General features: G+C 37.6%; 1 protein-coding gene across 2 annotated transcripts in view; it reads right to left on the bottom strand.

Annotated features, from left to right (window-relative positions):
- Nucleotides 1-7610: 7610 nt before the first annotated feature.
- IGF1 (insulin like growth factor 1) overlaps nucleotides 7611-14510 on the bottom strand; it is an 82905-nt gene continuing 76005 nt past the window's right edge. For both annotated transcript variants that reach the window (XM_002823659.4, XM_002823658.3), the window contains exon 4: nucleotides 7611-14321. In XM_002823659.4, coding sequence (XP_002823705.1) covers nucleotides 14262-14321 — 60 coding nt within the window. In that variant the 3' untranslated portion in view covers nucleotides 7611-14261. The remainder of the gene's footprint in view (nucleotides 14322-14510) is intronic.

A 14510-nucleotide genomic window follows, 5' to 3' on the forward strand; every position in this document is an offset into this window, starting at 1 on the left:
AATTTCCCTCTACACACTGCTTTGAATGCATCCCAGAGATTCTGGTATGTTGTATCTTTATTCTCATTGGTTTCAAAGAACATCTTTATTTCTTCCTTCATTTCGTTATGTACCCAGTAGTCATTCAGGAGCAGGTTGTTCAGTTTCCATGTAGTTGAGCGGTTTTGAGTGAGATTCTTAATCCTGAGTTCTAGCTTGATTGCACTGTGATCTGAGAGATAGTTTGTTATAATTTCTGTTCTTTTACATTTACTGAGGAGAGCTTTACTTCCAAGTATGTGGTCAATTTTGGAATAGGTGTGGTGTGGTGCTGAAAAAAATGTATATTCTGTTGATTTGGGGTGGAGAGTTCTGTAGATGTCTATTAGGTCCACTTGGTGAAGAGCTGAGTTCAATTCCTGGGTATCCTTGTTGACTTTCTGTCTCGTTGATCTGTCTAATGTTGACAGTTGGGTGTTAAAGTCTCCCATTATTAATGTGTGGGAGTCTAAGTCTCTTTGTAGGTCACTCAGGACTTGCTTTATAATCTGGGTACGTATATATTTAGGATAGTTAGCTCTTCTTGTTGAATTGATCCCTTTACCATTATGTAATGGCCTTCTTTGTCTCTTTTGATCTTTGTTGGTTTAAAGTCTGTTTTATCAGAGACTAGGATTGCAACCCCTGCCTTTTTTTGTTTTCCATTTGCTTGGTAGATCTTCCTTCATCCTTTTATTTTGAGCCTATGTGTGTCTCTGCACGTGAGATGGGGTTCCTGAATACAGCACACTCATGGGTCTTGACTCTTTATCCAATTTGCCAGTCTGTGTCTTTTAATTGGAGCATTTAGTCCATTTACATTTAAAGTTAATATTGTTATGTGTGAATTTGATCCTGTCATTATGATGTTAGCTGGCTATTTTGCTCGTTAGTTGATGCAGTCTCTTCCTAGTCTTGATGGTCTTTACATTTTGGCATGATTTTGCAGCGGCTGGTACCAGTTGTTCCTTTCCATGTTTAGTGCTTCCTTCAGGAGCTCTTGTAGGGCAGGCCTGGTGGTGAGAAAATCTCTCAACATTTGCTTGTCTGTAAAGGATTTTATTTCTCCTTCACTTATGAAGCTTAGTTTGGCTGGATATGAAATTCTGGGTTGAAAATTCTTTTCTTTAAGAATGTTGAATATTGGCCCCCACTCTCTTCTGGCTTGTAGAGTTTCTGCTGAGAGATCCGCTGTTAGTCTGATGGGCTTCCCTTTGAGGGTAACCCGACCTTTCTCCCTGGCTGCCCTTAACATTTTTTCCTTCATTTCAACTTTGGTGAATCTGACAATTGTGTGTCTTGGAGTTGCTCTTCTCGAGGAGTATCTTTGTGGCGTTCTCCGTATTTCCTGAATCTGAATGTTGGCCTGCCTTGCTAGATTGGGGAAGTTCTCCTGAGGAATATCCTGCAGAGTGTTTTCCAACTTGGTTCCATTCTCCCTGTCACTTTCAGGTACACCAATCAGACATAGATTTGTGTCTTTTCACATAGTCCCATATTTCTTGGAGGCTTTGCTCATTTCTTTTTATTCTTTTTTCTCTAAACTTCCCTTCTCGCTTCATTTTATTCGTTTCATCTTCCATCGCTGATACCCTTTCTTTCAGTTGATCGCATCGGCTCCTGAGGCTTCTGCATTCTTCACGTAGTTCTGGAGCCTTGGTTTTCAGCTCCATCAGCTCCTTTAAGCACTTCTCTGTATTGGTTATTCTAGTTATACAGTCTTCTAAATTTTTTTCAAAGTTTTCAACTTCTTTGCCTTTGGTTTGAATATCCTCCCGTAGCTCGGAGTAATTTGATCGTCTGAAGCCTTCTTCTCTCAGCTGGTCAAAGTCATTCTCCATCCAGCTTTGTTCCATTGCTGGTGAGGAACTGCGTTCCTTTGGAGGAGGAGAGGTGCTCTGCTTTTTAGAATTTCCAGTTTTTCTGCTCTGTTTTTTCCCCATCTTTGTGGTTTGATCTACTTTTGGTCTTTGATGATGGTGATGTACAGATGGGTTTTTGGTGTGGATGTCCTTTCTGTTTGTTAGTTTTCCTTCTAACAGACAGGACCCTCAGCTGCAGGTCTGTTGGAGTACCTGGCCGTGTGAGGTGTCAGTCTGCCCCTGCTGCGGGGTGCCTCCCAGTTAGGCTGCTCGGGGGTCAGGGGTCAGGGACCCACTTGAGGAGGCAGTCTGCCCGTTCTCAGATCTCCAGCTGCGTGCTGGGAGAACCACTGCTCTCTTCAAAGCTCAGATGGAAATGCAGAAATCACCCGTCTTCTGCCTCGCTCATGCTGGGAGCTGTAGACCGGAGCTGTTCCTATTCAGCCATCTTGGTTCCTCCTCCCCAATACTCTCATTCTTAATAACAGCAGAAGTAATGATAATAAAAGTAATAGTAAAAATACCAGAAACCACACAAAACAAGAGCTGATTAGCAGACTAGTGCTGGACTATGCCAGTGGTTTCATTTAGCCACAGAAAAATTAAAAAGATGAAAAAAATTAAATTAATGATGAGTTTTCTATAAAGCTTAGTTTACACAATTAAAGAATTTGCCCTTTTTTCTTAGATTATATTCTTGCTATGTTTTTAAAAAATTAAATCATTTTCAGTGATACAATGGTGATGATAGATGATTTTTTATTTCCTTATTTTAGGCAAATAAAAATTTTGACACCTTAGGTTGATTTTTCTCAATTTCTACTTTTATTTTTGGAAATTTCACTATTTTGAAAAATCTAGAAGTTTAGGAACTATTGTATGATAATGTTTAATCCTTAAATACTAATTTGAGGTAGATATTGCTGTTATTATCAAAATAAGAGGAAACTAAACCCCACAGAAGTCATTTTAATTTGTCCAAAGCACATATTAGAGCATGACACAAGCCCACATCTGCCTGATTTCAGCACTTGTTTCTTACTACTGTGTAATTCCTGTTTGTACTAGTTAGGGCCTAGTAAGGAGAGCAGAAACCCTTCTAGACCAGGCATTTTAAACAGAGAGGATTCTTTTTTTTTTTTTTAAGATGTCTCGCTGTGTTGCCTAGACTGGGCTGGAATGCAGTGGCGTGATCACAGCTCATTGCAGCCTTGACCTCCTAGGATCAAGTGATCCTCCCACCTCAGCCTCTTGAGTAGCTGGGACTACAGGGGTGCACCATCACACCCAGCTTCTTATTTATTTATTTATTTATTTTTATTTTTAGGAGAGATAAGGTCTCACTCTGTTACCCATGCTTGTCTCCAACTCCTGGAATCAAGTGATCCTCCTGCCTTGACCCCCAAGGGTTCTGGGATTACAGGTGTGAGCCACTGTGCACAACCAACAGAGAGGATTTAATACAGGGGATGGAAGAGATGAGTAACTAAGTAAGGTAGGGGAGTCAACACAGAAAAAACAACATCCTAAAATCACTACCATCCCTATGGCTATACTCAGAGAGGGGAAAAACCATCTGCATGGATCTAGGTCCACTAGGGGAACAGAATGCTGCTTGCACTGGGAGGAAGGGGTTATGGAGCCAAGAGCTGCAAGTACTGCTGAAGACGCTGTTGGAGGCAAAGAGAAAAGGGGGATAATACCTGGCTTCTCCCTTCTTCTTGTCTTTTGTCTTTTGCTAATGCCTCCTTTTGGCCAAACTTACCCAGAAACCAGAGCTCATAGGTGCTGAGAAATGTAGCTCCTTGTGAAAATGAGCAAATCAAGGGAATGTTGGGAAATGGATATGAGAGCAGACAAGTAATCAGCCAGCACATTCTAGCACAAATCTGTATTAAATTATTCCACTGTACCTTTTACTATAGCAGTGAGGTCTAGAGATACCAGAGGACACTTTTCAATATTAACTATCTAAGAGAATCTACTTGGTGATAGTTGAGAGATGAGGATGTCTTTATTTCCAGTTCATCTTTAAAGCACACTGAGGCAGAAGAAATAAAAAGAAATTTGGCTCTGGGATAGCCTTATTTTTGAGTATTTTAGATCATATAAAGGTGGCTGAATTTGAAACTCTGAACTAAATAGGATGGAGAAGCACAATCCTGGGTCGTGTTTCTTTCTTACTGTTGTCTCCTTCCCTCTCTCCCACCTCTGTTTCCCTTTTAGAGATTTGGGTTTGGGAAAGACAGTTCCATATTCATGGGGTGGAGTGATAGCTTCAGCCATAGCATGTGTATAGGGACATTTCTATGATCCCCATTATCCCCTACATGTCCATTTGAAGGGAGAGACCTTACTCAGGGTTCTTTCTGAAGGAGGTTTGGACTTAAGCAGGAACCACTGAATTAAATAAGTGAGGTGGAGTTAGAAAATTATAGCACAGTTACTCAATTTTTAAATCTCCTCTTAAAAGGGAAACCTCCCTACCAGGCCATGTTTCCTACCTTGCTTTAGTTCAAGGTCAAATTTTACTTCTGATGTACTGCTGCAATTGTCTCAAATCCAATTTACATCTGCTCCTGTTTTTAGTGATTGCTTTATTCTTTTACAAGCCATCTCATTCCATCACAGGGTGAAGAAAAGAACATTTAGAAACCAGATGTTGTATTAACTATAACCATTATCCTTTATGGGATCCAGAGGTTTAATCTCTATCCATAAACAGGTGAGGAAGATACCAGCTTTCAGCTGAGCTTTACACTTAGGATGCTTCACTGAGAAGGGGGCAAAGGCTCTGCCATCCATCTGTCATTATGACTCGGGGAGGCTCATAATGGATGGGTGTAGCCAAGCAGTTTCAACCCTATCAGACTCAAAGCTCTCCTTTTGATAACATATATTTTATGATCTACCCTTTAATGTCCCTAAGTGAAATTCACAGATAATATCAACATACACAATTTTAACAAAAAGCAAAATGATGCCTGAACTGTACATAAAGGAGAAATAAAAGGAAAAGAGTTTGTAATAAAATAACATGCATTACAAGATAGAATGCTTAGGCACAACTCTCCTAGAAAACACACGGAAGTGGTCGGATGTTTATACTCGTGGAGAATCACGCATGGGACAGCTGCATGTGTGGACTGATGCAGATGTGGAGTAGAAAGATTCAAACAGCACAATTAGCATTGCCACTGATGATGTGATTTTCTAAAACAGTGAGAAAGACTTGGTAAAGTTCTACCTTTTCTTAATTTGTATGGTAATTGCATCCCTGAAGAAGTCGGTTTATGTTAAAATTGTGCAAAAACACTTCGAGTTTATAAAAATTGGAGTTATATTCCAGACTTAGGTGATTATAAACAGGATTATCTCCTACTTGAAATGTCTGGAGACCTGGTCCATACCCAGTAAATGTCAGAAATGCTCTCCCCAGTCATTGCAACAGTGCCAAATGTCTCCCAAATTATCTAGGACCAGCACCACTCCACCCTTTGAGAATGCCTGTGTGGGCTAAGACCACTTTGGATGGCAGGGCTATGGGAATGTTTGTCTCATGGAACTCTAGGCTCTAAGTCCACAGTTTTTCTCCAGAAGCCCTGATTCAACCATAGCACTTGAGACTACACTAACTTTAATAAGCTGTCAAGAGAAAAATAGTTGGACTGTTGCCAGAGGTCTTGGTAAGATTCTTTATAATCAGCTTCCAGTTTCACTTAGGTGGGAATGGTTTATTCCTGGACTGTATAAGAGCCAATACATAACCTTCTTCATGGAGGTATCCTGAGATTGGCTCTATATCCCTGGGTGTTACCTGCATAGTGTGAAGCACTATCCAGAACTGAGGTGCACACGTGGAAGAATGGCAGTGGGGAATGACACATTATTAGATACATTGGTTACCATGCAGAAATGCTTCTTTATCCAGATAAAATCATACTCAATAATAGGTCATCACTCAAAGGTGCCATTAGCCATGTGTCGGCCTGTAGCGTGTAAAGCCAATTTTGAACAAGAAAGTATCAGTCAGTATTCTGAGCTGTCCTCATGCCTAGATTGGGTGTAAGTGGTGGAGTAGTAAAAGCAAATGTCTTCAGACCCAGATTTGATGTCCTCAGACCCAGATTCAAGCCTTCTCTGCTGGTCTGTGACCTTCAGTAAACTAAGTAATGTCTTTGAGCCTCCATTTCCTTATCAGTCAGTGTTTACAATAGTGCCTGATGCATAGGCTTGTTGGAAGGATGAGTGAGATAATATAGGTAAACCACTTGGCATAATGACTGACTCACAGTAAGTGCTCAGTAAATATTAACCACCATTATTGTTGGAGTGGTGGTAATTATCTCCAATAAAGATCTTACAGAAGAAAAAGATGTTCTTTTAAAAAAAGAGGCTGTTATTTGATGTAGATGACCTAGAAGGAAGATAGAATTCCTCTTAGGGATAGGATTGGTTTTTCCTTGAGGAAAGAACACCTTTTGTACATATTCAGTAATAAAAGGTGAGCCAGCCGTGCCCCCACCCCCACCACCGGCAAAGCTGGGATGGGGGAAGATTGCCCTGCATAAGAATACAATATAATTTTCTTATAAGTTCTTTCCAAAGGAGGGGATAAAGGGTTCGATAGAAAGTGGTTCCTGGGAGAGTTTGCAGAAGGGTGGAAAAGATCTTGCTAAGATGACAGGAGGCACATGAGCCACCAGAAATTCCTTGGATTCATAGTAATAGTGATGTTTGCCATTGAAATGGAAGATATTTTCTGTCCTGTACTTAACTCATCCCCTTTTCATTGTCTACAAAATCTTTAGTGAAAGGCTGTGGCTAGATCACCCTAGTGTGAATGAAAGGAGAGAGGGATTGTCTGGAGTGGAGCGGGGAGAGAAGTAATACAGAACACCATGACTATAGGAGGCAAAATGCTGAGAGCATGAACAAGACATTTGGAGGAAGAAGGGGCCCGCACAATGTTAGTCCCAGGGAGATTCTTGGACATTTTGAGGGAGCAAAGGTGGGAATGAACGTGAGATGGGACACCAATGGCACGTGAGAAAATATTAAAGAAAACTTTACTATAATTTCCTTAAAACTAAGTACAAAACTTGTGAGACTTTTTTATATTTGGGTAACTTTCCAAATAGTTAATGAATTTTTAAAAAATGAAATGAGATGCTTTTAAACAAGAGGGAGATTACCAATCTTTATACCTTGTACTTCTATAAATGCTGTTGTGAGTTTGATATTCACAGTATCTATTCAGTAAAAAATTGGAACGATTTATTGAAACAAAAACTCAATGCTGAGAGGTCATATTCTTATAAATCTCTTGGTATGGGAATGTATTAGATGCCATTTATATATTATGTGCCTTATTTGATATGTTTGAACCTTCTGGCAATAGAATATTTTCCCAACCACTTTGTGTCAGGGATTATAAGTCACTGTTGGGTGACAGTGAGGGGATTTTACGTACAACTGCTTTATTGTTAATGCATATATCATACAATTCATACATCTCTTACATAGCTTTTGCAAGTCTTTTGAAACATATTTACTTTTAAATAGAATCTGTAAATTCTATGAGATATCTTCATTTTTGTGTGTGATTAGTTTTATTTTTCTGGGTATGTTTTCATGTTTATTTGTTGTAATGACCTTAATAAAAATGCTATATAACAGTAGAATTCTTAAGGAATGACACATTACACCAACATTATCCAAAAGAACTAATTAATCAAACATGACTAATTTTAATGTAATTACTAAAGAAAGATATACCATTTTATTATGACACTCTAGCCATACATTTTCAAAATATGCTTATTAAACAGTAAATGTAAGATAATGATTCAATTAGTTACATTTTTAGAAGTCATTAGGATTGATATTCCTCTGCCATAAGTGAATTGAATAATAATTTCAAATACAATCAGAATTAATTTAATAAAAAATATGCTTTTCAACTAAGACAGATGTAACGAATGGCCAGTCATTATTTTCTGGTTTCAAAGTAGCAGGGGAAATTAATTCAGTGTCTGTAAGTTTATTTATCACACTTGGCCTATAAGTGTGATAAAAATACATGAGGCAAAATACATGATGTAATCCCAATTCTCATAGTTCATTAACTCTTTTACCAAAAAGAGATCTGACATGGTATTTGGGGCCTTTATGTAAACTGAATATAAGCTGCGTGATATTTGAAAGGTTTTGATATTTTGAATAGACATTTTCATGATACATAGATGCAGATAAAAGATGTAAGTAGACAGCTTGAGGTTTCAGAGTCCCTCCTGCAGTGTGTTTAGCAGCGGGTACAAGATAAATATCCAAACAAAATCAGATTAAGGGATTAACAGAAGTGACTTTGCTATTAGTTGGTGAGTGGGGTCAATGGGTGGCTTGAAAGGGATTTTAGAGCTCTGTTTTTATTTTTCCTACTTTACATCAGTGCATTTTGGGCAAAATAAAATGAGTAATGTTTACTTTTAGGCCTCAGTAATATAAAAAAAGGCAGATTCTAAGGATTGTGGAAGGTCATGTTTTTGAAAGTGACAGGTAATTCAGCTCAGGTTATTAGGAGAAACTCTATCTCCATCTTAACTCATATTTCAGTTGAGCAGTAACATTTGGTTTTGTGTCCTCTCTTTTTTTTTTTTTTAATTTTAAAAAAGCTTGGATTTTTTTCCCCTTGAAAGACCCTATCAAAGATAGTTGAAGAATGAGGAGAGAAGGACCGTGTTTAAGATCAATGTAATCATACATTAAGAGGGAACACATGGGCAGGGTGTGGTGGCTCACGCCTGTAATCCCAGCACTTTAGGAGGCTGAGGCGGGCAAATCACAAGGTCAGGAGTTTGAGACCAACCTGGCCAACATGGTGAAACCCTGTCTCTACTAAAAATCCAAAAAATTAGCCAGGCATAGTGGTGGGTGCCTGTAATCCCAGCTACTCGGGAGGCTGAAGCAGGAGACTCGCTTAAACCCGGGAGGCAGAGGTTGCAGTGAGCCGAGATCGTACCACTGCACTCCAGCCTGGGGGACAGTGCGAGACCCCATCTCACAAAAAGAAAAAAAAAAAAAAGAGGGAACACGTGAAATATACGTTTTCAATGAGGTTCCTTTAATTCTAGAGTTTCAGCTTGGTCAGCCCTCTATAAAATTCTGAGGCAGATACTAAAATAATAAAGACTGGGTTGGGATGGGGGCAGAATAAAGACAGCTTCAAAAATCCCCTGGGCCTCTGTCTTATCTGTGAGAGGTTTCTTTAAAAAACAAAAGCATTGTTCCAGATAGGAATTGGTTATTTAAATTGATATCTTTATCCTGTACCATATGCACTTAAAGCTTCTGACAGTCTTCTTTCTTTTTTAAATAGAAATTACACAAAAAAGATATCTATGTATCACTTTCTAATACCTAACAGGAAGGTCTTATAAAATATTAAAATAGCAATAAGCAAATATGTACTACAGGATTAAACACTAGCATTGAAAACAAAACAAAATCCAAAACCAAGAATCAACAACATTTTCCTTTTGTTGTTGCCCCCCTACAAGATCTGGACTTTATGGTCTTTGCAAGGGAGGGGCATAAAATTCTTCTATTTTAAAATAAATGATGCCATTGCATAAATCAGATTTATCTGTTGAAAATATTGGTGGAAAGTCCATGTGATTTGTATGGAAAGATTCTTTCTTATGAGGAGAGCCAAACAGGTTCTGCTCTAATAAATTAGCACAATCTTTTAAGATTAAAAATAGCAAAATATTTTAAATAGTCTGATTATAGCTTCAACAAGTCAAACATACATTTCTATCTAGCCTATGGTTTTAAAGAGTCTATGTGGGTTTAACTTATTATTCCTCATTCCGATATAAAAAAAGAAGAAAAGAACCAAGTCATTTTGAACATTAAGAAATTCATAAAGACTGTATAAAGTAAAAAAAAAAAACCAAAAACAAAACAAAAACAAGAAACAAAAAATCTTCACAGATTGTTAGCCATCTCTTTCAACGATTTCTCATAAATTCTTTCTTTATCAGTAGATAACCCCCATCTCATAAGGAAATACTTTCTAACATTTCCCAAATGAGATCAGTGATTGCTTTTCACGAGAGCTACTGCTCTTTGAGATGTCTGGGTGAAGGGAGAATATCTTCTATAAACCAGTAAATGCCAAAGAATACCCAAGGGGGATTTGGCAGAAGCTATTTTTTGCAGGTAAATCTATGTATTTTTTCTCTTTGTTCTTATTTTCTCCACTTGCTGAATATCTGTTTTAGAGCAAAGAGCACAAAAATCAATAAGGAACTTACTTATCTTTTAAATTCTCCTATTTGCCTATAAGATCTTTTTTCCTGCATTTATTCTCCATGCTCTTGATCAAGTTCAGAAGATTGGATAATATATTGCTAATTTTGCTAAGTTTGAGAGCCAACAAAACAATGGAGCCTTCTAACTTTAAAAAATTTCCATCTCCTGCCCCTGCACCCCCAAATTCACAATTTGGTGAACAGTAAGTACACTACTTGTGAGTGATAAAAAGTTGAAAGGTGGTGGTGGCTAGATAGACCTAATGCTATTTTATTAAGCCATCTATCTATAGAATTGTTGTTTTTATACTTTAAAAAAATATGTCTATGCTTTCTTTTTTTTCTTTTTTTCTTTTTTTTTAGTCAAGTACTTTCTTAAAGAAACAATAGCACCACATTGGCATAGCTGGCCAAACAATAAATGGGAAAGCAAAATGTGCTACATCTTTTATTCTAAGCCTTCTCCCAAGTGCATAAAATAGTAACAGAAACCCTGGAGCCACAGAGCATGAGATGGTTTAATCTACGCAAACATTGACGTTCCAAGGAGAGGAAGGATTCTTAAGGGAGGACAGGCTTTTTGTTTGTTTGTTTGTTTTTTAATAAAATTTTCAAGGAAGTGATTTCTTTTCAGCATTCCATTGGATCCTTAGGGTGAATGTGTGTGTGTGTGTGTGTGTGTGTGTGTGTGTGTGTCTGTGTATGTAGGGTGGGTGTTAAGAGATTTTCATATCACTAGAAGAGTGGATTCTGATGGAGAGCTGCATTAACTTTTTCAGGGGAACTGCGTCATCTTAAAAAGTTCAAATAATACTTTAATATTATTTGGGGAAGAGAGAACAGAAATTTGACCTAAGTATCGAGTATGGTCAATTAAATTGGAAATAAGCCTATGAGTTGAAAGCTCATTCTTACCGATGTTTACCATTCTTTTACAAATATCTTGAAATTGCCTCATTCAAGAATTGTAAAGCAATCTAATTCTGAAGCAAAGCTTGTAAAGTTTTGGGTTGTGACATTTTGGTTGCTCCTTTCTATGAAAGCCGAGTCATTCTGCTGTAGTATATAGTAATCAACTGACTTCCACGGTTTGCATCAATTTGTTTTCTAGTTTTAATTCATTAAAAAATAAAATAGTGAATTGGTATAATGAGTTATTTTCAATTTATTTATGATCCTGTTGGAGAGGATTATGTGTTGGAAAAAGTTAAGAAAGATAATATGGCAATGCATCTTTCAGCTTTCCTCCTTGGGGGATTTTTGACTGTGGATAGAATTAAGTGAAGGAAATAAGTCATAGACACTCTTAGAATTATCACATCTAACTATGACAGAAAACACGTAAGTCTGCAGAAGACTGCCTATAAAGTTTTGTTGAGAGGGAATAATTTTAAAAGGTACACACTGGGGACAAGAAATAAAAAGAAGTGCCATCTTGGGAAGAGGAGTCCCGTATCTCATTCCACAGAACCTGTATGTCTGGAAAACAGGCAGAGGGCAAAAATGATGTATAGTTTCTTTTACATCGGTCCATAGTGATTAGAACATTGCTAAGCATGCTTGAGGTGCTCAATTCAAATAATGTTGGACTGAGAGTTAAAATACTTGTTGACTGAACAGGATTGCTGGCTCCACTAAATGGGGCCTTCTTTTTGCATATATTCAGAGATCCAGGGAGTCTTTTTTTTTTTTTTTTTTCCTGGCCTCTGATCCTTGAGGTGACCCAGTGGGAGAAAAACTGAAGATGTTATTTTTGTTTTTCATATAGACTCTCCAAGAATGTAAAATATAGAATTTGCATGAAATAATCAAGCCTGGGTACTTTTAACCAAAAAGTTCTAAGGTGAATAAAAAGATCTGAATGCTGGATAATTCATTGTTCTAATGAGAAAATCTTGATCTACAGATGGGGATCATTTTCTAGGCTATAATGGACTAGTACACTAACCAGTGGACTTTCTTGATACCAATTTTCAGTTGAATGGATAAAACACATTCACAGAGAGCTAGGGGCTACCCTTCTGAGCAGGCATGGGAAATTTCTTGTTTTGATGGAAGTTTTTGCCTTTCAACTGGAAACTCTAGTCAAGCATATTTTAACAAACTTTTAAACAAATGCATATACAGCTAAGAATAAGAGTAAAGTTTGTTAAAGAAGATAACTTTGTGACTTTTTATTAGATATTATTTTAATATTTCAAATTTTGGATCACTTTCCTTATATTGCCTAGAAAAGAAGGAATCATTGTGTTTTTCAAAATGAATAGAATATTATTTATAGTATTAAACGAGTTTTTACTAGGTATGTAGTAACTGCATAGAAGAGTCAGTGAGTGCTAACAAATAGAGTAATTAATTCCCCTTTCACTGGTAGAAATCTCTTTGTTTTTCTCCTTTTTCTTTTCCTTTCTCTCTTTTCACTTATCTTTGTATTCATAAAACCAAATGCAGAATTCAAAATCAAATTGAAAATCAAATGCTTCCCACACATTTTGAAAAGTGTTTTAAAAGAGATTGAGCTGTTAGCTTTTAACAACTAGTTGGCCAGTTATTTGGATAGCTTCACTAACAAGAACTGAGATGTCAGGAGCATTCAATTCACCCATCTCTAGCTATGCTATGAATGGGTTATTTATAGAATTCCTTGCATCTCAGCAACTCAAGTGCCCTGATGTTGCACCCTTACAGCAACCCAGGGTAAAAAAAATCTGAATCTTTATCTTTTTAAACCTTATACCACCCCTTTGAGGTAGGTAGATGACATATTGCCCCCATTTTGCAGATGAGGAAACTGAGGCACAGAGAGGTGAAGTGACTTGCCCAAGGTCACACAGTGGTGAGTCCATGACACAGCTGGCAGACGTTTATTTCTTCAGTGAGAAAAAGAAACCAGGACTGCTAAAATTCCTAGCCTTCTGCTTTTTCCATTCCACAGTTTCCTCTCTGGACTCGCCAGTCCAATTTGCATCAGTGGACTTTTGTGTCTGAAGTTCCTCTTGGAAGGCATGACTGGGGGGACTTTGCCTTCTTTCCCAAATGGATGGCGTTTTCAGTACCCTTCCCCTTGTGTCATCTTTGGCTCCAGGCTTCCCCTATTGTTTTGCTTTCACCTATTACCGTTTTGGCCAGACTCTTTCATATAACAAACTACAAAATAGCACCATTATACTAAAAAACAGAGTTTTACATACTGTTTGATATATCCTGTATAATTGATATGCTAAATTTACATAGTGCTCTATATGGAAAAAATAAAAAGAAGAAAGTTACTAATTAGGTTGCACATTAACTCATCATTTGAAGGAACTCTTTTGAGTTGAAGAAACTTTCTATGTTTAAAACATATGCCTAAAAATGATTGGCCTCAAAGTTGCAACTATTTGCATTATTCTTTTTTGTAAGCATGATGTGGAAAAATAAAGCTTTGTGTCTAAAATAAAATGCATCCAACTTATATTTGGTACAAATGCCACAGATGGAATCTTGTGGGTTAGAATTGGTGTGCTTCTTGACGACTTGCTGCTGCTTTTGAGGAGGCCAAATTCGGCAAATATAAAGGTTATGAAGGGAGGTGGTGGGTATAGACTAACAAGATTATCAGACACTGTAAAACAAACAGCCCGTGTTGTGTAGAAAGAAGTGCAAATAAGGAAACAATTCATAAACCACTTAGACAAGGTTGCTGAATGAATGGCTCCAGCAGCCAAGATTCAGAGAGGAATTTAGTGCAACTGGATCTATACAACACCCATGCATTTGTGGCTCTTGAGAGGCAGGGACTAAGATATATATATATATATATATTTTTTTTTTTCTTTTCTATAGAACATTATTGATAAAGGATCAACAGCAATCTACCAACTCCAGGACCATTTTTGCAAGGTGCAAATCACTCCTAAAGACAATGTTGGAATGTTTACTTGTGTATTTCATTGGGGGAAACGCCCATCTTTTAAACGTTATCAAACTTATTTTTTGGTAGATGTTCCAAAGTTTAACAGGTAACTCGTGCAGAGCAAAGGATCCTGCGGTGGCATGTCACTCTTCACTCCTCAGGAGGATCTTCCTACATTCTGTAGTTCTTGTTTCCTGCACTCCCTCTACTTGTGTTCTTCAAATGTACTTCCTATAAATAAAGGAGAAAAAGTGACATTAACTTGATGAAGTTTTATGTAGCCATCTATTTCTAACATTGGGTCTCAACCTTCCATATCTTACACCTTACCAGTTGAGCTAATAGAAAGCTTGAACCTTGGTTTTCCTGAGAAGGGCGTGTATAGGTGGATAGGCCCTTAGTACTTTTGCCAAACCTCAC

Source organism: Pongo abelii, chromosome 10 (genome assembly GCF_028885655.2).
Source record: "Pongo abelii isolate AG06213 chromosome 10, NHGRI_mPonAbe1-v2.0_pri, whole genome shotgun sequence".
In the NCBI taxonomy this organism is placed as follows: Eukaryota; Metazoa; Chordata; class Mammalia; order Primates; family Hominidae; genus Pongo; species Pongo abelii.